This window comes from Saimiri boliviensis, chromosome 16 (genome assembly GCF_048565385.1).
Source record: "Saimiri boliviensis isolate mSaiBol1 chromosome 16, mSaiBol1.pri, whole genome shotgun sequence".
Classification (NCBI taxonomy): Eukaryota; Metazoa; Chordata; class Mammalia; order Primates; family Cebidae; genus Saimiri; species Saimiri boliviensis.
This window is the reverse complement of record NC_133464.1, coordinates 39,311,954-39,336,381: the sequence shown is the minus strand read 5'-3', so window position 1 is coordinate 39,336,381 and position 24,428 is coordinate 39,311,954. Positions and strand designations below refer to the sequence as shown.

At 39.1% G+C, this 24,428-nt stretch overlaps 1 protein-coding gene across 1 annotated transcript; it reads right to left on the bottom strand.

Moving 5' to 3' along the window:
- Positions 1–984: 984 nt before the first annotated feature.
- On the bottom strand, positions 985–24,425 carry MZT1 (mitotic spindle organizing protein 1). The gene is made up of 3 exons (XM_003931037.4): positions 24,291–24,425; positions 21,572–21,717; positions 985–2,855 (listed from the first exon to the last, which is right to left on the bottom strand). The coding sequence occupies exons 1-3, from the start codon at positions 24,367–24,369 to the stop codon at positions 2,832–2,834; spliced, it is 249 nt and encodes an 82-aa protein (XP_003931086.1). The 5' UTR covers positions 24,370–24,425; the 3' UTR covers positions 985–2,831.
- Positions 24,426–24,428: the final 3 nt, after the last annotated feature.

Genomic DNA, 24,428 nt, shown 5'->3' with positions numbered 1-24,428 from the left:
CAAACCTTAGAGAATGTTCAAAAGCTGGCAATTCCACTTCTAGGTATACACTCCAAACAACTGATAAAAAGGACCTGAACAGGTATTTGTATACCAACGTCCACAACATTGTTACTACTGTGAATAGCCTTTTCACAATAGCCAAAAGGTAGAAACAACCCCAATGTCCACCGTAGATATATATAAACTAATACCTGTCTCTCATATATATATATCTTATTATATACATATAAGATATATATGTGTGTGTGTGTGTGTATATATATATATCATATTCATCCTTAAAGAGGAAATCTGGATACATATTAAAGCATGGATAGAGCCTGAAAACATGCTGTGTAAAATAAGATGGACACAAAAGGACAAATATGATTCAACTTACATAAGGTATCTAGAAGAGTCAAATTCATTGACAAAAAGTAGGAAAATGTTTACCAGGGGCTGGGAGGAAGAAGCAATGGGGAGTTAGTGCTAAACAGGTACAGAGTTTCAGTTTGGGATAATAAGAAAGTTCTAGAGATGGACAATAGTGATGGTTACAATACAATGTGAATATTCTCAATGTCACTAAACCATGAAACTTAAAAATGGTTAAAAAGGGTCAGGTGTGGTGGCTCAAGCCTGTAATCTCAGCACTTTGGGAGGCTGAGGCGGGTGGATCACTTTAGGTCAGGAGGTTCAAGACCAGCCTGGCCAACATGGTGAAACCCTGTCTCTACTAAAAATACAAAAAATTAGCCAGGTAAGGTGGCGAGCGCGTGTAATCCCAACTACTTGGGACGCTGAGGCAGGAGAATCACTTAAACCCAGGAAGCAGAGGTTGCAGTAAGCTGAGATCGCACCACTGCACTCTAGCCTAGGTGACAGAGTGAGACCCTGTCTCAAAAAAAAAAAAAAAGGTGAAAATGGTAAATTTTATGTTCTGTATCTTTTGCCCTATAGAAACACAAGTTGAATTAACAAAAGCATATATTACAACAAAAGTACAGGCCAATACCACCAAAATGGTTTTATTTTTGTCATTGACAACAAGCACAACACTGCAATTGTATCATTTCATTTAGTTTCTTAAATATTACTTAAGTATGCATTAAAAATATATGTTTACATTTTTAAAATGTGGCACATTAAAGGAGTCCTCTGTAAACACGATCCCTTCTCAACATATTTTCCTGCTTTGTTTCATACATAAATAACTTAGTCTACAAAGTCATAAATAATACTATCAACTTTTACGGCCTGAAAGTATATACAAATTTTGGAGTTTGACAAAAGTGTTATGATTTTATAAATAACAGATAGTATTTGTAGTGTTTTATTATCCATCAAATGACTTATCACAAATTCCTACTGCCACCTCAACCTGTTCTATCAGTAACAGACCTTCCAGTTCACTTGGTAAAGATGCCAGACATTTAAGAAGTCAAAATGGACAAAATTTTAGATTAAAGAAAAAAATAGCTGAGAAGGTTGCTATTTAAATATTACTAAATCTTGTTAAAACCACTTCAGCTTGTCTGGAAAACAAAAAATGCTACTAAAGAGGGAATGCTTGTATAATCATTTAAATGGTACCTAACAAAATCTAAAATTTAAGAAGTAATAAAATCAGATTAAATCCATATTAGTTTTGCAAAAAAACTGCACTGAGATTCTGTTACAGGAACAGAATCAATACTATTCTACATTTTCTAAAATTTATCTTTGAATCTTCATTTTGACAACTTAAAATTTTAAGGGCAAAAATAAAGAAACACAAAATAATTCCAAAAAGCCATAATTAAAACCCATTAAGAAGGTTTAAAAAAAAGCCATACTTATGATTCCTAATATAGAATATATGACTGTTTAGTTATGTTTAATGACTGTCCTTATTTCTTCAAAAACAGCAAATATCTTTTGAAACACATCACCCATCTAATAATTTATTAAATAAGCATTCAAGATTTATTAGGTAAGACTCAAAAATTACTTTTATGTAATAAAAGTAAATACAAATTTTGCATGTTTGCTATGTTTCATTTTACACATTATTTTTTTAGGCCTCCATTTATAGGGTATAAAACGTTAAGAACACATTCTTAACTAACAGCCTCATTAGATGTAAATAATTCGAATTACAAACAATACTAACCTAAGCACTGTCATTACTTTAAAAATCCAAGTTTCTAAAAGTTTAATTATATACAAAAATGACCTGGTTCACACTATTAGCTGCCCAACAAACTGTTTAAAAAACTAAATATTCTTTGTTAAAGAGCAGATTACAAGAAATGTTTTCTATGCTCTTATTTAAAAAACAAGATTCTGATATACATAATGAATCTAAATCAAAATTCACAAATGGTGGCTGAAATCCTGTCAACTTTCAGCCCAATACAATATAAATCCACAGTTATAATGCATAAACAATTCAAAATTAAAGTTTATAATGGAAATGTCAACGAGTCATAACTACTACACATTACTACTGATGGGTTCCACTATACTTCAACCAGGCACAGCAGATGTGCACATCTGATAGACAGACTGCTTAGAAAATTAAAGCTATCAGAGCTATAAATAAGGAATACATAAATATGAACACGGCAATGCCAAAGCATTAGAGCTGTTAAGAAAAGTGAATAAGATGTGATGTAAACACATCTGATAGTTCTCTCTGTAAGCCACTTTCCACTGATTTATAAAGCTATGGTTTTATAATTCTTTTAAAAAGGAAAATTTTTCTACACTGCTGCATGCAGTAATTTCATTGTACATTCTTGACTACAATGCAATCTTCAAATCCTCTTGTAGAGCTTGACATATCTCATCATAATTTCTCCAGAAAGTCAGCTTGTCATATTTTCAGCAGCCTAGAACAAGAAAGTAAGATTCATTATAATAAAACCATAGAAAAGGAGGCATCATGAAGATAAATTTGTCAATACTGCACTGTCATTAACAAACAACTATTCCCTATATAACAGAACCACTTTTATCATGGTAATGCAGTGCTTTTCATGTTTTGCTATATGTATCAGGACTACCTTTTGACCATACAGTTAACAGTCCACAGGCTAGCAGTGGAAAATAGTTATATCACCTAAAATAATAGTTAAGAGCATATGTAAAAACATACTGCTACTTGAAACATTAACCTATGGCAGACCTGTTCCCATAGACTTCATCAGTTTGTGTTTCCGTATGTTTTATTATAGTGTGAAAAAGGGATTAAGAATGAAAAAGGCCTTTCATGCTACAAGGTGGAGAGAACAAGAGCAAAAGATGAATAATGAACATCTAATCCTGTCTCATCTACACTCCTAATTACTATTCTTTCCCAGAGGATTCCAAAGAAATTCCAAGATATCATATCAATAAATGCTTTGATATTTCTAGAGACTTAAAAAATCACCATACTATCATCCTACCTAAAAAGTAATTTCTTAATGTCAATATAAAAGTGATATAATTTTAAATAAGTTTAGTTTTAGAAATACACGTTAGTCTTTTAATTTTATTTACCTTTCTAACTCCTTTTCTTTTTTCCTTTGAGACAGGGTTTTACTCTATCACCCAGGCTGGAGTGAAGTGGTGCAATTTCAGCTCACTGCAACCTCCGTCTCCAGGAACCAAGTGATCCTCTCACTGCAACTTCCAGGGTAGCTGGGACTACAGGCACAAGCCACCACCATGCCTGACTGATTATTTTAATTTTTAGTAGAGGGTTTCGCCTTTGCCCAGGCTGATCTCAAACACCTGAGCTCAAGCAATCCACGCACCTCAGCCTACCAAAGTGCTGGGATTACAGGTGAGCCACTGCACCTGGCCCTTTCTAATTGCCAATTAAAACCTGCTTTTAGTTTAGTCTAAGTTCAGAGCTCTTTTATAAAAACACCTTAAAATACTGAGAAAACTGTAATACAACCTGAAATAAAGCTGAAACTTTCTCTATGCAGCCAACAGAACCAACTTGTTTTTCTATATATTTGGCTCGCAGTTCTATTATAAATTACTCTTTCTCTCTTCCGGGCTTACTATTGAAGAGAATTAAAACCTAGTTTGAAAAATATTCTGTTGTTCTAAAACATTTGTTACTTCTTTCTTTCCTTATAGGTTCCTATATTAGCTTTAGCCACATACCCTTTAGGCACTCTGTTATCTCCTTAACTCCATTCTCAGCATTACCTAATTCAAAGAAGACTTAAAAATCATACACATTACTTGTTTTTTTTAAATAAGATACCTTAATTCAAATGCAATTTCTCTTGTTCCATTCCATTTTCCTATTAATTTTGGAAGTCCTCCTCCAACGTACAATGAAACAAGTATTTTCGCCTAAACAAAGTAAGCAATGCTATGTCGTTCATGTCATACAAAAATGCAGAACTTTCTATCTGAAAGGACAGCGAAAGCATCCTAGAGACAGCTATGTAGTTGTTACCAGTTGCCTCTACAGACTGCAAACATTCGCAGGAATCAGCCCTGGGAAAAATCTGCCTTCGTAGTCCTCTTCTCTTCCAAACTCCTTTTCTGTGCAGGAGTTAACTCACTCCCTTGGGAAGATGAGTGGGAGAAGAGGATGTAGTGAATCCTTCATTCCTCTCCTAACTCCAAATTCTACAGCTCCAAAATCCTCATGCTGCAGACCTGCCTACACAGGGACACATCGCAGATTTATATTAAAGTGTCAGTAACAGTACAGGACATCTGTAAGAGAAAGGGCAAGGCTCAGTCCACAGGACTAAAATAGAAGATAGAGGAAAATCAGTTTTGCTCAGAACTTCTCAATTACAGTATGTAGATGACTGCTTCCACATAAATCCTAGCACTAAGGAGATAATATAAAAATTCAGGCCGGGCGCGGTGGCTCAAGCCTGTAATCCCAGCACTTTGGGAGGCCGAGGCGGGTGGATCACGAGGTCGAGAGATCGAGACCATCCTGGTCAACATGGTGAAACCCTGTCTCTACTAAAAATACAAAAAACTAGCTGGGCATGGTGGCGCGTGCCTGTAATCCCAGCTATTCAGGAGACTGAGGCAGGAGAATTGCCTGAACCCAGGAGGTGGAGGTTGCGGTGAGCCAAGATCGCGCCATTGCACTCCAGCCTGGGTAACAAGAGCGAAACTCCGTCTCAAAAAAAAAAAAAAAAAAAAAAAAAAATTCAATGTCAGTAAAGAATCACTAATAAAATGCACTTAATTAGCAGTCCTCTTTATGCTGTGGGAGATGCGCATAAGGTGGCCTACTTATTGCTGTTGAGTAACTTATGTAATCAGGATAGCTAACCACTTTTACTATAAATGACTTAGACCACATCAATATACAATATACAAATCTGTGAAAGTAAAAAGCAAAACAATTAACAAAAAATTTACTATTTTCTACATAGTTAACCAAAGAGCAAAAGAAAAAAGTAATGTCTCAGACCAACAGTTTTTTGCAACATTTCAAGATATCCTTGATTTGTTATTATACCTATTCTAAAACAGAGACAATAAATACCATACAGTTAAAGTCTATATGCCAGGAATTCTAGATAAAGATAGAACACAGAAGGAACACTTTCTCCTTACCTTAAATTTAAAACCAAAGGAAATTAACAACAAAAAGAGAGCAAGAAAGAAATTCATTCACAGCAACCACACAAGGCCAGGAGAAGAATCTTATGCTTGTAAAGCCAATAAAGGGTTGTCAAGGAAAGGGAGGAAAGGGTCAGTGCTCAGCTGAATCCACCAGCTCCCCACCTCTGTCCCAAATGGCAATATGGGAAAACAGACTTAGTCCAGAGAGAAGCAAATTAATGAGTTACTTTTTTAATTCGCTAAAATCAAACATAACACTTTTATTTTTATTTATTTATTTATTTATTTTTTTGGAGACGGAGTGTCACTCTTGTTACCCAGGCTGGAGTGCAATGGCGCGATCTCGGCTCACCGCAACCTCCGCCTCCTGGGTTCAGGCAATTCTCCTGTCTCAGCCTCCTGAGTAGCTGGGATTACAGGCACGCACCACCATGCCCAGCTAATTTTTGTTTTAGTAGAGACGGGGTTTCACCATGTTGACCAGGATGGTCTCGATCTCTTGACCTCGTGATCCACTCGCCTTGGTCTCCCAAAGTGCTGGGATTACAGGCTTGAGCCACCGCGCTCAACACCAGCCAACACTTTTATTTTTAAAATAGCATGATACTATCTGAAATGATGTTTACCAAACATTATCTCAGGTTATCTCTTTGGTAATCTTGAGTAACTTTTTTTATTTTTTGTATTTTCTGAATTAAATATCTGTATAAGGATGTATCACTTTCATAAAAATCATATAATTATGTTAATTACTTCAAAAAAACAAGTTCTAATAAATACTTCTTTGCTAGGAACTCCCTAGTTGTTGTTTTTTCCACTCTGTTGCCCAGGCTGGAGTGCAGTGGCACAATCATAGCTCACTGCAACCTCAAACGCCTGGGCTCAGGGCATCCTCCTGAATAGCCAAAACTACAGGTGTGTACCACCATATCCAGCTAATTAAAATAAGTGTTTTGTAGAGATGGGATCTCACTGTGAAGCCCAAGGCACTCCTGAACCCCTGGCCTCAAGTGATCCTTCTGCTTTGGCCTCCCAAAGTGCTAGGATTACACGCATGAGCTAGCATGCCTAGCTGAAACACCCTAGTTTTAATGAGATGCTGGTATACTGGTTTTAGATCATAGGAGAAATGCATTTTAAGAGGCTTTGTGTATGTGAGAGATAGACTTTCCATTCAAATAGTTCACACTTCCTGATCTGTTCATCTTACTGATTTTACCTCCCACACCTCACTATGGCCCACTGGATGCAAAATAACTAGTATGCTGAAAGCAGAAAAGGCTACGTTAAACTGGCACTTCTGAACTGCCTATCCTAATATCTTACGCCATATTTTGCCTAAGAAAATGCTATGCCAAAGCACCTGTCAGTCACCTGCCTCAGCTAGGTTTGACTCTGGGTCTCTTAAACACACTCAAACTTAGTACAAAACAAATATCTTCCTATTACATTCATTCCTTTCAAACTCAAGCACAGTAGAACAACAACTCTTGCAGTTGTGGCAGATGTGTACTAAATAAATCTTACCCTCAAAAATTTCAGAAATACATTGATAAAAGACTGTAATACTCCTCTATTTTTATTAACAGAGTTATTAGATAATATTAAGTCAGGGAATGTGCCCATGCTAAAGTCCAATGACTGTTTCGTTTCTAATAACCACTTCATCTTTTCCTAAACTGCTAGCTCAGGTATTTTTGAGATTTACTGGAGGAGAAAACTCAGTACTTTAGTAAACAACTCTGAAGGCAGACAGCCCAAGTTCAAATCTCACGTCAATCACTAACTGTAAAGTTCTTAAAATAACTAAATTAGTCACCAAAAGCTTCAGTTTCCTTAGCAGTAAACTACTTAACAGTAGCATAAGTATTGTTTGTTGGAAATGCTTGGGACCAGAACTGTTTCTGATTTCAGATGTTCTGAAATTTTGGAAAATTTGCATTAAAGTTGTCCCTTGGCCGTGGTGAATTATTAGTTCAAGGACTTCTCCTATGCCCCACCCCACAGATACTAAAGTCCACAGATCCTCAAATGCCTTTTATAAACGGGTATAGGATTTGCATTTCACCTACATGCATCCTCCCACATACTTCACATCATCTCTGGATTAGCTGTGATACCTAACACAATGTAAACACTATGTAAATAATCGTTATCCTGTATTGTTTAGAGAATCATGACAAGAAAAAAAGTCTGTAGCTTTTTAGCACAGACACAACCCTCCTTCTGCCTGCTCCCAAAATATTTTTGATCCACAGCTGCTTGAATCCATGGATGCAGAACCTGCAAATACAGATGACTGACTGTACTTGCTGACTGAGCATCCCTAATTAGAATATCTGAAATGCTCCAATAAGGATTTCCTTTGAGTGTCACGTTGGAACTCAAAAGGTTTCAGATTTTGGAGCATGTTGGATTTTGAGATTAGGAATGCACAAACTGTAGTAGTTAATCACTGTTGTAATGATATCTAGGAAATAATGCCAGTGAAGCCTGCAGAACATTCAGTCTAAGCATGAGAAAAGTATTCACATAAATAATAGCTATTCTTATTATTCAGTTATTTTTCTTTCTGCCATATGGAAGCCATAGGTTTGAGTTAAAAAAGAAACAAAAAATTTCAGTAGTTTTTTAAACTCTAAAAAATACATGATTAAAAACATTTGTAACTTTACATGCACATCTGACAAGGGTTTATAGCCAGAATATTTAAAGGGCTGCCAATCAAAAAGAAAAGGACAGACTATGCAAAGAAATGGGAAAGTGACTCAAAAAGATATATCACAAAAGAGGATGGCTAATAAACATGCACAAATAAACTTAATCTCATTGGTACCCAGAGAAATACAAATAAAACCAAATGCGAGGGTGGAGGTGGAGCAAGATGGCTGAAAAGAAGCCTGCAGTAATTGTGCCTCCTCCCCGGCTGGAACATCAAATTGAGCAACTATCCATACAAAAAAGCACCTCATAAGAACCAGGCGCTGAGAAACATCCACAGGCACCAAAACCATCCAGAAAAACACAAAGACACCAAATGAGCTATAAAATACTAATGACTAATCCTTGAGATCAAAATAATTAAAAAGAATCAAGCAGGAATTCTGGGCTGAAAATGCAATTAACATACTGAAGAATGCATTGGAGTCTCTTAACAGCAAACCAGTTAATCGGAAGAAAGAAATAGTGAGCTTGAAGACAAGCTATTTGAAAATAGTCAGGAGACAAAATGAAACAAGATGAAAAAGGAAGAGGTATGCCTACAAAATCTACAAAAGAGCCTGGAAAGGGCAAATCTAAGAGTTACTGGCCTCAAAGAGGAAGTTGAGAGGAAGACTGTGGTAGAAACAGTATTCAAAGGGACAATATCAGAGAACTTCCTAATCCAAGACAAAGTTATCAATATTTCAAGTGCAAGAAGGCTATAGAATACCAAACAGATTTAACTCAAATAAGACTACCTCAAGACATTTAATAATCAAACTCCCAAAGGTGAAAGATAAAGAAAGGATCCTAAAAGCAGCAAGAGAAAACAAAGAACATACAAAGAAACTGTCAGGCCTCCATGTGCAAGCCTGGACCCAGAAAGTCTTAAGTCCTGCCTGCCATGGCTGATCGCCCCCCACCCCCAGCCTGCATTGGCCAGCTGGCCATTATCCCTAATCGTAACTGAACTTATGGTAACATATACTCCTTGCCCCTACTCCCACCACTGTAACTAATCTTACTCTCTAACACCCCTGCCCCGCCAAAAATCGCCCCAACCTATAAAACCAATTCACGCCTCTACTCCCTTCACCTGTCCTTTCTCAGATTCAGCCTGCTTGCACCCAAGCACAAAATAAAACGGTCTTGTTGCCCACACAAATCCTGTTTGGAAGATCTCTTTATTAAATGTGTTTAATATTTGGTACTACTGGATGCAAATAACAGAAACTGCAGTATGTCTGACAGCAGACTTCTCAATGGAAACCTTACAGGCCAGAAAACAGTGGCAAGACATATTTAAGGAGTATATCTAGTGAAAATATCCTTCAACCATAAAGGAGAAATAAAGACTTTTCCAGACAAACAAAAGCTAAGGGATTTCATCAATAGATCTGCCCTACATTATGCTAAAGGCAGTTCATCATTCTGAAATAAGAGGGCATTAATAGGCTGTAAGAAATCACCTGAAGGTACCAAACTCACCAGCCATCGTAAGTACACAGAAAAACACAGACTATTAGAACATTGTAATTGCAGTATGTAAACTATTCATATCTCGAGTAGCAAGCCTAAAAAATGAACCAGTAAGGCTGGGCGCGGTGGCTCAAGCCTGTAATCCCAGCACTTTGGGAGGCCAAGGCAGGTGGATCACGAGGTCAAAAGATCGAGACCAACCTGGTCAACATGGTGAAACCCCGTCTCTACTAAAAATACAAAAAATTAGCTGGGCATGGTGGGGCGTGCCTGTAATCCCAGCTACTCAGGAGGCTGAGGCAGGAGAATTGCCTGAACCCAGGAGGCGGAGGTTGTGGTGAGCCAAGATCGCGCCATTGCACTCCAGCCTGGGTAACGAGCGAAACACCGTCTCAAAAAAAAAAAAGAACCAGTAAAAAATAATAACTACAACTTTTTAAGACACACACAGTACAACATACAAATAGAAATAAAAAGTTAAAAAGTGGGGAGACAAACTAAGTTTTATTAGTATTCCCTTTGTTCGTTGTTTATACCACCTGTGTTGTCATCAAAGTAACGGTTATAAGGTTTTATCTGCAAACCTCATAGGAACCTCAAATCAAAAAACGTGCAACAGATACACAAAAAATAAAAAGCGAGAAATTAAAACATATTACCAGAGAAAATCACCATCACTAAAAGGAAGACAGGAAGGAAGGAAAGAAGGAAGAAAAGCCCACAAAACAATCAGAAAACAACAACAAAAAAATGGCAGTAGGAAGTCCTTAATGATCATAACAACGTTGAATGTAAATGGACTAAACTTTCCAATCAAGACATGGAGTGGCTGACTCGATTACAGGCCCTGTGCGGTGGCTCAGGCCTGTAATCCCAGCACTTTGGGAGGCCAAGGTGGGCAGATCACCTGAGATCAGTAGTTCGAGACCAGCCTGACCAACACGGAGAAACCCCATCTCTACTAAAAATACAAAATTAGCCAGCTGCAGTGGCACATGCCTGTAATCCCAGATACTCAGGAGGCTGAGGCAGGAGAATTGCTTGAACCTGGGAGGCAGAGGTTGTGGTGAGCCGAGACTGCGCTATTGCACTACAGCCTGGTAACAAGAGCAAAACTCCGTCTCAAAAAAAAAAAACAAAAAACAATAAACAACCGAACAATCTGTTGCCTACAAAACACACTTCACTGATAAAGAAACACAGACTGAAAATAAAGGGGTGGAAATAGATATTACATGGAAACAAAGAAAAAGAGTAGCTATCCTTGTATCAGAGAAAAATAGACTGCAAGACAAAAATTTAAAAATAGACAAACAAGGTTATTATATAATGATAAAGGGGTCAATTAAGCAAGAGGATATATAACAATGGTAAGTAGATACGCACCAAAACTGGAGCCCCAGATATATAAAGCAAAAATTATAAGAGCTAAAGATAGAGACAAACTCCAATACAATAATAGCTAGAAACCGTCAACCCATTTCCAGCATTGGGTAGATCTCCCAGACAGAAAAATGACAAAGGAATACCAAGCAATCTGCACAATAGACCAAGTAGATATTTACAGAACACTTTATCCAATGGCTGCAGAATACACGTTCTTTTCCTCAGCACAGGCCTCATTACAAGGGACAGGTCATATGCTGAGCCACAAAACAAATGATAAAAAATACAAAAAAAAATTAAAATACTATCAACTTTAACCACAATGAAATAAAATTAGAAATTGATAACAGGAATTTTGAAAACTATACAAACATGGAAATTAAACAATGTGCCCTAGAATGACCACTCGATGAGGAAATTAAAAAAGAAACTGAAAAATTTCTCCGAACAAATGAAAATGGAAACACAACATAATAAAACCTATGGGATACAGCAAAACCAGTATTAACAGGAAAGTTTATAGCAATATGGGCCTAATCAAAAAAGTAGAACAACTTCAAATAAACAACTTAACATATGAAAAAAGTGCTCAATATCACTAACGATCAGGGAAAGGCAAATCAAAACCACAATGCCATACAAGCTCACTCCTGCAAGAATGGCCACATCAAAAAATCAAAAAATAATAGATGTTGGTATTGATGTGGTAAAAAGGGAACACGTTTCCACTGTTGGTGGTAAAGGAAACTAATACAACCAACAACCACTATGGAAAACATTGGGTATAGTATCCACTGCTTGGGTGATAGGTGCACCAAAATCTCAGAAATCACCACTAAAGAACTTATGCATATAACCAAATACCACCTGTTTCCCTCAAACCCATTGAAACAAAAACAAAACACAATTAACAAAAATTTAAAAAAGAAATTCAAAAGGCCATTAGTGGCTACTATGAGCAACTATATGACAATAAATTGGAAAACAAAATTCCTAGATACATACAACCTACCCAATATGAAACAAGAAGAAATGCAATACCTGAACAGACCAATAACAAGTAATTAGATCAAAGGCATAACAAAAAGTCTCCCAGCAAAGAAAATCCCAGGATCTGACGGCTTCACTGTGAATTTCAAACATTTAAAGAAAAATCAATACCAATCTTACTGAAACTATTCTAAAAAACAGAGAGATAATGCTTCCAAAGTCATTCTTTGAAGCCAGTAATTATCCTAATACCAAAACCAAAGACACATTAAAAAAAAAAAGAAACCTATAGGCTGATAGCTCTGATGAACATTGAGGCAAATAACCAAACCAAACTACTAGAAAACTAAATTGAACAACATATTAAAGACAGAATTCATCATCACCAAGTGGAATTTTTCCTGAGAATGCAAGGATAGTTCAACATATACAAATCAATTGATGTCATACATCAGATCAGCAGAACGAAGAACAAAAATCATATGATCCTTTCCACTATTGCTGAAAAAGCATTTGATAAAATTTAACATTTCTTCATGATAAAAACCCTAAAAAAGCAAAGGATAGAAGGAACAATGAAAACTATATATAACAGATCTACAGCTAGTTATCATACTAAATGGAAACAACTGAAAGCCTTTCTTTAACAGCTTAAATACAAGGATGCCTACTTTCATCACTGTTATTCAACATAGTAGTGGAACTCCCAGCTAGAGCAATCAGTCAAGAGAAAGAAATAAGCGATAACCACATTGGAAAGGAAAAGGTCAAATTATCCTTCTTTTCAGATGATAGGATCTTATATTTGGGAAAACATAAAGACTCCACCAAAAAACTATCAGAACTGATAAATTTAGTAAAGCTGCAAGATATAAATGAACACAAAAAATTCATAGCATTTTTATATGCCAACAGTGAACAATCTGAAAATGAAATCAAGAAAGTCATCCCAAATATGATAGCTACCAATAAAATACCTAGGAATAAACTTAGCCAAAGAAGTGAAAGATCTCTACAATGAAAACTATAAAATACTGATGCAAAAAATTGAAGAGGACACTAAAAAATGAAAAAAAAAATTGATATTCATCAACTGGAAGAATCCATATTGTTAAAATGTCCATATTGGCAAAGCTATCTACAGATTCAATGCAATCTACATATTCTATGAAAATACCAATGACATTCTTCACAGTAGTAGAAAAAAATAATCCTAAAATTTATATGGAACCATGAAACACCCAGAATAGCTAAAGCTATCCTGAGCAAAAGGAACAAAACTGGAGGAATCACATTACCTGACTTTATACTACAGAGCTATAGTAACAAAAACAGCATGGTACTGGCATAAAAACAGACACACAGACCAATGGAACAGAATAGAGATCCCAGAAGTAAATCAATACATCTACAGTGAATTCATTTTCCACAAATATGCCAAGAATATACCCTGGGGAAAAGACAGTCTGTTCAATAAATGGTACTAAGAAAACAGGACATTGACATGCAGAAGAAAGAAACTAGATAAACTAGACCTCTCTCTCTCACCATATACAAAACAATGGATTACAAACTTAAATCTAACACCTCAAACTATGAAACTGGGGGTGGGGGGGAACAACCACTGGGGAAACTCTAGGACACTGATTTGGGCAAAGATTTCTTAAGTAATACACCATAAACACAGGCGACCAAAGCTAAATGGACAAATGGAATCACATCAAGTTAAAAAGGTTCTGCACAGCAAAGGAAACCATCAACAGAGTGAAGAGACAACTCACAAAGTGGGAGAAAATATTTGCAAATTATCCATCTGACAAGGGATTAATAACCCTTAATAATTAATAAGGGAGCTCAAACAACTTAATAAGAAACAATCTAATAATCTGATTAAAAAATGAGCAAAAGGTCTGAACAGATATTTCTCAAAAGAAGATATACAGAGGCCGGGGGCGGTGGCTCACGCCTGTAATCCCAGCACTTTGGAAGGCTGAAGCAGACATCACGACATCAGGAGTTCAAGACCAATCTGGCCAACACGGTGAAACCCAGTCTCTACTAAGAATACAAAAATTAGCCAGGCATGGTGGTGCACACCTGTAATCCTAGCTACTCAGGAGGTTGAGGCAGGAAAAAAAGAAAATAAAGAAGACATATAAATGGCCAACAGGTAATGACAAGGTGTTCAACATCACTGATCAGAGAAATGCAAATAAAAACTACCATGAGATATCATCTCACACCAATTAAAATAGATTTTACCCAAGACAGACAATAACAAATGGTGGTGAGGTTGTGGAAAAAGGGGACCCCTTGTACGTCGTTGGTGGGAATGTAAATTAGTACAGCCACTACAGAATGGTATGGAGGTTCTTTATACAGCTAGAAAGAGATCTATCATAAGATCCAGCAATCCCACTGCTATATACTCAAAAGAAAGGAAACCAATATGTCAAAGCGATATCTGCACTCCCATGTTTATTGCAGCACTATTCACAATAGTTGAGATTTGAAAGCAACCTAAGAGTCCATCAACAGATTAATAGATAAAGAATGTGTAGTTCAGCAGGCACAGTTCTCACACCTGCAATCCCAACACTATGGGAGGCCAAGGTGGGTGGATAATTTGAGGCCAGGAGTTCGAGACCAGCTTGGGCAACATGGTAAAACCCTGTCTCTATTAAAAATACAAAAAATTAGCCAGGCATGGTGGCAGGCACCTGTGATCCCAGCTACTTGGGAGGCTGAGGCAGGAGAATCGCTTGAACCCAAAAGGCAGAGGTTGCAGTAAGCAGAGATCACACCACTGCACTCCAGCCTGAGCATCAGAGCGGGACTCTGTCTCAAACAAACAGAAAGTGTAGTTCTTATACAGAATTGAGTACTATTCAAACATAAAAAAGAATGAGATCTTGTCATTTGCAACAATATGGGTGGAATAAAAAAGAATGAGATCCTGTGATTTCCAACAATACAGTGGAACCAGAAGTTATAATGTTAAATGAAAAGCAAGGCACAGAAAGATAAATTTCACATGTTCTCATTTATTTATTGGAGCTAAAAATTAAAACAACTCTGATAGAGACAGAGGGTAGAATGAAGGTTACCAGAAGCTGGGAAGGGTAGTTGGAGGTCGGGGGATGGAAGAAGAAAACGGGAATTGTTAATTGGTCCAAAAATATAGTTGGATAGAATGAGTAAGATCTAGCATGTGATAGCACATAGGGTTATTACATTCAACAATAACTTATCATACATTTAAAAATAACTAAAATTGGATTGTTTGTAACACAAAGAAAGGATAAATGCTTAAGGTGATAGACACCTCATCTACCCTGATGTGATCACTATACACTGTATGCCTGTATCAAAATCTCACATACCCCATAAATACAGAGACTTAGAATATATCCGCAAAAATTAAAAAATAAGAAACCCATAGATAACCTAGAATGACTAAAATTAAAAAGACTCACAAAACAGGCCGGGTTTGGTGGCTCATGCCTGTAATCCCAGCACTTTGGGAGGCTGAGGCAGGTGGATCACTTGAAGTCAGGAGTTCAAGACCAGCCTGGCCAACATAGTGAAACCTCATCTCTACTAAAGAAAAATAAAAAATTAAGAAAAAAGACTTACAATAATAAGCATTGGCAAAGATAAGAAGAAAACTCATATGCTGCTGGTAGAAATATAAATCAACATAATAATTTTTGAAATGGCTGATATTATAATTATCTGTTGAAGTTGAAGATAAACATAACCTAAGAATTGGCAATTTTTCTTCTACATAGACACCAAACAGAAATGCATGTACACATGAATCAAGAATCATGGACAACAATACTCAAAACAGCATTATGTGTAATAAACCCACACAGTGGACAGGATATAGTATATTTGTATAATGAAACACATTCAGTGAAATGGAATGAACCACAGCTACACATGACATAAATAAACCTTGCAGACACAATATTACATGAAAGAAACCAGTAAAAAGATGGTTACAAGATTCCATTTATATCAAATTCAATAGTTTAAATTAGAGTCTGACACAGTTTGGATGTGTCCCCACCCAAATCTCATGTTGAAATATAATCCCCACTGTTGGAGGCGGTGCCTTGTGGAAGATGACTGGATCGTGGGGGCAGATTCCCTCATGGATGGTTTAGCACCATCCCCTTGGTGCTGCCTTAATGACGGTGAGTTATCACTCTAATTGTTTAGAAGTGTGTGGCACCAAGCTGGGCACAGTGGCTCACGCCTGTAATCCCAACACTTTGGGAAGCAGAGGTGGGAGGATCATCTGAGTTTGGGAGTTCAAGACCAGTCTGACCAACATGGTGAAACCCAGCTTTACTAAAAACATAAAATTAGCTGGGCATAGTGGTGCATGCCTATAATCCCAGCTACTCGGGAGGCTGAGGTAGGAGAATCACTTGAACCCAGGAGGCCGAGGTTGCAGTAAGCAGAGATCGCGCCATTGCACTCCAGCCTGGGCAACAAGAGCAAAACTCCATCTCAAAAACAAAGCCAAACAAAACAAAGAAGTATGTGGCACCTCTCCCCACCCCTTGCTCCTGCTCTGGCCATGTGACATGCCTGCTTCCACTTCCCCTTTTGCCATGACTGTAAGCCTCCTGAGGCCTCCCCAGAAGCCAAGCAGATGCCAGCACCATGTTTCCTGTAAAGCTTGCAGAACCATGAGCCAATTAAACCCCTTTTCTTTATAAATTACCTACTCTCAGGTGTGTCTTTGTATCAATATGAGAATAGACTAATACAGAAAATTGGTACCAAGAGCTGACGCCTTGTTATGAAGATACCTGAGAATTTGGAAACAACTTTGGAACTGGGTAATGAGCAGAGGTTGGAAGAGTTTGGAAGGAAGATAAGGGAAGGTCTGGAAGTTCCTAGAGGCTAAATGGTTGTGACCAAGGTGCTGATAGTGATATGGACAATCAAGTCCAGGCTGAGGAGATCTCAGATGGAAATGAGGAACTTATTGGGACCTGGAGCAAAGATCCCATGTGTTATGCTTTAGCAAAGAATTTGGCTGCACTGTGTCCATGTCCTAGGGATCTGTGGAAGCTTGGACTTGAAAGTGATGATTTAGGGTATCTGGTAGAAGAAATTTCTAAGCAGCAAAATGCTCAACATGTCGAACAGCTGCTTGTAACAGCATATACTCAGATGCATGAGCACAGAAATAACCTAAGGACGGAACTTAAAGGGGAAGCAGAGCATAAAAGTTTGAAAAATGTGCAACCTGTCCATGTCATAGAAAATAAAAGCCCATTTTCAGAAGAAGAATTCAAGGGGGCTACAGAGCAACCACTTGCTAGAGAACCAACCACTTGCTAGAGAATATTCCATATCTAAATAGGTGACAGGTGCTAATAGCTGAGACAAAGGGTAGAAGGTCTAGACAGCATTTCAGAAATCTAACAGACAGCCCTTCCCATTACAGGCTCTGATGCCTAGGATAGAATAGTTTCATGGGCCAGGCCCAGGGCCCTGCAGCCCTCCACAGCCTTGGGACATTGCTCCTTGCAACCCAGCCATTCCAGCTCCAGCCATGACTCAGAGTGGCCCAGGTATAGCTTGGGACACTGCTTCAGAGGGTGCAAGCCATAAGCCTTGGTGGCTTTCAATGGGTGTCAAGCCTGTGGGTGCACAGAGTACAAAGGCTAAGGCTTGGCAGCCTCCACCTAGATTTCAGAGGATGTATGGAAAAGCCTGGATATCTAGGCAGAAGCCTGCTTCAAGGGTGGACACCTCATGGAGAACCTCTACTAGGGCAGTGCAGAGGGGAAAGATGGGGTTGAAGCTCCAACACAAAGTCCTTACAGGGGCACTGCCTAATGGAGCTGTGAGAAAAGGGCCACCATCCTCCAACCCCAGAATGGTAGATCCACTGAGAGCTTGTACCCTGAGCCTGGAAAAGCTGCAGGCACTCAACAATGCCAGCCCATGAGAGCAGCCATGAGGGCTTAATCCTGCAAAGCCATAGGGGCAGAGCTGCTCAAAGCCTTGGGAGTACAACGCTTCCATCAGTGTGTCCTGGATGTGGGACACAGAGTTAAAGGAGATTGTTTTGAAGCTTTAAGATTTAATGACTGCCCTGCTGGGATGGAACTTGTATAAAGCCTGTAGCCCCTTTCATTTGGCTGATTTCCCACTTTAGGGATGGGAATGTTTACTCAATATCTATAATCTCATTGTATCTTGGAAGTAAATAACTTACTTCAGATTTAACAGGCTCATCGGTGGAAGGGACTTGCCTCATCTCAGATAGAACTTTGGACTTCTTAGTTAATGCTGGAATGAGTTAAAACTTTGGGGGACTGTTGAGAAGGCATGATTGTATGTTGCGATGTGACAAGAATACATGAGACTCAGGATGGGCCAGAAATGGAATGATAGTTTTGATGTGTGTCCCCATCCAAATTTCATGTTGAAATGTAATTCCCAATGTTGGAATGCTGGAGGTGGGGCCTGGTGGGAACTGACTGAATCATGGGAGCAGATCCCTCAAGAATGGTTTAGCACCATCCTCTTGGTCCTGTACTCACTACAGTGAGTGAATGCTTAAGAGTTCTGGTTACATAAAATGGCACCTCGCTCTCTCCCTCTTGCTCCTTTTGCCAAGTGATATGCCTGCTCCCCTATTTGCCTTCCACAGTGACTGTAATCTTCCTGAGGCCTCCACAATAGTCGATGCCACTATGCTTCCTATACAGTCTACAGAACGATGAGTCAATTAAACCTCTTTTCTTTACAAATTATCTGCTCTCGGGTTTTTTGTTTGTTTGTTTGTTTGTTTTGAGACAGAGTTTCCCTGGGTCGTACTGATTCTGCAATCTCGGCTCACTGCCACTTCCGCCTCTTGGGTTCAAGTGATTCTCTTGCCTTAGCCTTCTGAGCAGCTGGGATTACAGGAGCCCACCATAATGCCTGGTGAATTTTTGTATTTTTGGTAGAGACGGGGTTTCACTGTTGGCCAGGCTGGTCTTGAACTCCTGACCTCGAGTGCTCTGTCTGCCTCAGTCTCCCCAAGTGCTGGGATTACAGAGGTGAGCCACCACACCCAGCAAGTATTTCTTTATATCAGTTCAAGAATGGACTAACACAGAGTTTACCATAAAAGTGAGGATAGTAGTTATTGGAGGGGAGGGCAAGAGGTACAGGTTAGTGATTGAAGAAGGTGCACAAGGGGGATTCTCTAGTGCTGGCAATGATAGTTGCATGGATATCCTCTTTACGATACACTTTGCCTCTATAAATGTGATTTACCCTTTTTTGTTAGATTTAATAATCAAAAGATTTTAAAAAGCACAAAAAACAAATATGAAGAAGAAATAATCTGAAAGATACGTAAATCATAGTTGCTTTCTTAAAGGAAAGAAAAAAGAGAAGTCACTTTGTATTAGGTATTAGAAGTTTTTGTTTGTTTTTCCCCCCATTGCCTGTCTCTGTAAGCCCATGTTTGGGACAAGTTTTAAGATGAACTAACTTAAAAGTTTTAGTATTCAAGGTTTGTTGGTGCTATATAAAAAGGGAAATATAATCACAACCATTTAAACCAGAGCGTTTGTGCAAGAGAGAACAGGGTATGTTTTCAGTTGTCAATCCGAACAATTAAAAGGTGTAAAGAGGGTTCATTTGAATTTGAAAAAAGGTGGCCCTCTGGAAGCCTGGTGGCAGCAGTGGCACCCCGCCCCCCCCCCCCCCCCCCCCCCCGCCACCAACACATAGGTTCACAGCTGAACAGCTCCATCAGCCAGCTTCCTGTCTGAAGAATCCCAGTCATCTGATAGCCTTCTTTCACTTCATCCTGTCCAAGCTGGCAGTGTTTGTGCTAAAACGGTTGACTGGCTCTATCACATGCCTAATCTCTTCATAAAAGTCTAGCCACACTCTTAGCCCTGTCCCCAGAGCATGGTATTCAGAGAGGCTGAGAATTTTCTAAATTCTCAAATGCTAGTTCCTTTTCTCTTAACAGGTCCTTCCTCAATTTGCTCATTCCTCTCACATTATTAAGCAGCAAGGAGAAATCAGGCTGTACCTTCCACAATTTGCTTGGAAATTTCCTCAACAAAATACCCAAGTTCGTTGCTTACATATTCTATTTTCCTTCCAACAGTAGAACATAATTCAACCAGTCTGTCACTTTCTTTTTTGTTTTTGTTGAGATGGTATTTCACTCTTGTTGCCCAGGCTGGAATGCAATGTTGAAATCTCAGCTCACTGCAACCTCTGCCTCCTGGGATCAAATGATTCTCTTGCCACAGCCACCCAAGTAGCTGGGATTACAGGCATGTGCCACCATGCCTGGCTAATTTTCTATTTTTAGTAGAGACAAGGTTTCTCCATGTCGGTCAGGCTGGTCTCAAACATCTAACAACAGATGTTCACCCACCTTGGCCTCCCACAGTGCTGGGATTACAGGCATAAGCCACCTTGCCCAGCCCAATCGGTCACTTTCTAAGAAAGATCCCCTTTCTTTTAGTGTCCAATAAATATTCCTCATTTCCATCTAGGTCTTCACTAAAAGTGCTTTTAGCATTTATATTCCAGCAACATTCTAATCCTAATGGTAGTCTCAAAAACAACCTGAAGCTTTCTCTACAGATCTTTTCTTTCTGAGCCCTCACCAGAATTGCCTTTAACATTCACCATTCTATCAACAGTTCCTCCTCAAGAAAATCTAGTCTTTTTCTATCTAGCACCTTAAAACTTTCCCATCTCTATTCAATACCTAATTCCAAAGCCACATCCTCATTTTTAAGTATTTGCTACTGCAACACCCATTTCCCAGTACCAAAACCTATATTAGATTTCTGGGACTACAACAAAGTAGCACACATTAGGTGGGTTAAAACAATAAAAATATATTTACAGTGTAAAGGCCAGAAATCCCTAATGAAGGTGTTAGCTGGGTCATGCTCTCTGACAGCTCTAGGGGAGTATCCTTCCTTGCCTCTTTCTAGCTTATTGTGGCCACAGAAAATTCTTAACTTTCCTTGGCTATTTGTGTCCAAATTTCTCTTGTCCTATAAGGCCATCAATCACTGGGTTAGGATCTACCTTAATCCAGGGTGACCTCATCTTAATTTGATTATATCTGCAAAGGCACTATTTCTAAATAAGGTCACATTCATTAGGACCACAGGTTAGGACTTGAATATATCTTTTCTGGAGCAAGCACAATTTTACTCACCACACAGCACAATTCTAAAAACAGAGACTTCTGGGAAAATATAACATGGTCCATGGTAGTAGTTATTTTTGTGATATGAACATACGCTATTTAACTCCTGATCTTCTGGTGGTGTTGGATGTTAGTTTAACCTTGTTTAACCAGGATGTTCCCCATAACTTCATTAACATTTTTCTAAATGGAAGCATCTTTATTTCAAATGAACTAATAGGAATCTCTAACCTTTAGTGCTTCAGTAGCCTTGCGAAGCTCCTTAATAACCGATGATAAAGCTTCTGGGTTAATTCCTTGTTCACAAAGCCGTACACAAATAGACAGAGTTTCCATATCTAAGCCAGTATTCAAAATTCTTGAAATCTCAAGCAGAACTGAAAAAAGATATAAAGAAAACTTAAAAAAAGAAAGCTTACGGCATTGAAAAATATGTACATAGTACTTTTATTAATTTATATATCACTGCACAATACCAGGGAATTAGCATAGCATCCCAGGTTTTGAAAATCTGCATGTAATACTGTCTTGCCTTTACTTCATCTTAGAAACTTAAATATAAACTTACAACTTCACGTCACATAACTGCCTTTTCCATCTTGGTATATACTCTAGCACTCATTTAATATCTACCTAACACATAACCACCACACTTAGGATAACTCTGAACACTTTCTTATTTTTTAGTATTCTTTTAAAATGCAGTTTAATTAGTTGCATATCATTCCATTTGATGGAAATACTATGTTTAACTACTGTGTTAGGTGTTAAGCTGCTCTCATGTTTCCCACATTAAATAATATTAAGAAACGGCCAGGCGCGGTGGCTCAAGCCTGTAATCCCAGCACTTTGGGAGGCCGAGGCGGGTGGATCACAAGGTCGAGAGATCGAGACCAACCTGGTCAACATGGTGAAACCCCGTCTCTACTAAAAATACAAAGAATTAGCTGGGCATGGTGACACATGCCTATAATCCCAGCTACTCAGAAGGCTGAGTCAGGAGAATTGCCTGAACCCAGGAGACGGAGGTTGCGGTGAGCTGAGATCGCGCCATTGCACTCCAGCATGGGTAACAAGAGCGAAACTCCGCCTCAAAAAAAAAAAAAAAAAAAAAAAAGAATCTGTACATACTAAATTTTATTTCATTAGTATAAATTTCTAGAAACAGAGCTGCTCAGTCAGTAATATACATATTTAACTTGCTGAATTGACATACATTAGGCAAAAAAAAGAGAGAAAAAAGTACATATTTCAGGCTTTAAAAGTGTTTAGAAACTTTTCTAACAATTTGACAGCGTAATCATGCCTGTTGAATCCAATAATTAAAATCAAACCTTATATTTTTTAAACTTCATTTGTATAGTACTGCATTTTATTGTAGTTGATGGAAGTCTTTGTCTTTAATATGAGAAGCACTAACAGAGAAACTTGGTTTCCAATGTGATTTTCCAAGAATCCCTTCCATTACAGTTTGTAAGTACATTGGTTCCATTGAATTTTATGATTGCTTCGCAGAGTGTTTAGAATATTTTAAGTCAACTGTCAACATATTATCTATTGTTTCCTATATCATTTCCCCTTGGCATTAAGCTTAGAAAGTTATTCCCGATGCAAAGATTATATCCACCAGTATTCTTTTCCAGCACTTGGAAGTTTATTTCCCCAATACCCCCTAATAAGTATTTATCTCCCTGGAGTTTGGGTGGAAATCATAGGATCTAACTTTTCCTCCCAGAAATGAGCCAGTTGCCCCAGTAAAATTTATTGAATGACCTAAGCTTTCCCCACCCAGTTGAGATGCCACCTTTATTCATAGTAAATTCTCATATACCTACAAATTGGTTACATGTCTACCTTTTGTTAGGGCAACCATTCAATTACTATTTATATCTATCGCATTGGGTAGGATTAAGACTCCATTGTCACTTTTCATTTATGTAAGCCCTTTTACTCTTTGGGTGAAGTTAAAATGTCTAGGTCCACTGCAAATGACATTTAACATGGATCACACACTCATATACCGGTGGATATGGGTAAAAAGGGGACAAAGAAGCCTACAAGGGAAATGACATCTGATATAATATGAAAAATAATTGATCAACCAGGATATGCTTTTACCTGGTTGTCTTATTTAAATATTCACAACAACTCTACGAGGTATGGTTTTATTTTACAGAAAAAAAGCCAAACAGGCCCAGTGATGTTTAAGTATCTAGTACAAGCTCAACCCAGGGGCACAAAGTGGCAGAACCAACATTAAAGGGTGGAGAGAGGAAAACCTCAAGACACTAATTTAGTGTTCTGCCACGCTTGTGTAGGCTTCACTCGCACGTGCCTCCGGACCAAAAACAGGCGACACCCACAGCACTTGAGCACTGGCGTCACCCGCTTCAAGAGGAAACTAGGACAATTCTGAACTTGTTCATTCGCAGGATATTAACGGCGCCTACAGAAGTGCCAAGGACAGGGGGCATAGCGGTGGTCCCGGTCCAAGCCGGGATCTCAGCCTAGGGGACCCCCAAAGCGCCCCGCACGACACGCGCGCGGGAATTGGGTGGGGCGCGGCGCGCAGAAGGGAACGGGTCACTGCGTAGGTGGGCGTGGCGCGTGGGGCCGTCACCGCGGGAGAGCGGCCGGGTCGCGCCGACCCGGGACTGGGGGGATTGCGGGGGCGCGGCATTCCGGGTTGGGCGCGAGAGGGACGCTGTGCGCAACTGGCTGACGAGGGGGTCGGAACGCCTAGCGCGCGCGACAAACTACGCAGCGGCGGAGACAACTCTCAAGGGATAAGGCCATCCGTCCTACAGCCCTGGCAGGTCTCTTCCAAAGATCTCTGAAGATGCCGTTCGGGGCAGGAGGAGGACCTAGAGTCCTCCCCAGGCTCAGCTCCGCCTGGCGGCGTCGGCTCTGGGAAGGCAGGCAAGATAAAGAGAGCGCAACGGGCACTCACCGTCCATGGTCTCCCGCACCGCATTCAGATTCGCTGCCGTGGCGGCCCCCGCCGCCCCGGCGCCGCTACTACTCGCCATGACTGAGGCCGAGGGAGGCGGGAGAAGGGCCTGACCCGGAACTGGAGCGCCTTCCTCTC

Bases quoted from the DNA above. Each gene is read 5' to 3' on its own strand.
- MZT1 (XM_003931037.4), bottom strand. From the start codon at position 24,369: ATGGCGAGTAGTAGCGGCGCCGGGGCGGCGGGGGCCGCCACGGCAGCG. The intron at 21,718-24,290 runs GTGAGTGCCCGT...ATCTTTTTTCAG, and splicing joins GGTGCGGGAGACCATGGACG to TTCTGCTTGAGATTTCAAGA. The intron at 2,856-21,571 runs GTTAGAGATTCC...TTCTTGTTCTAG, and splicing joins AGGCTACTGAAGCACTAAAG to GCTGCTGAAAATATGACAAG.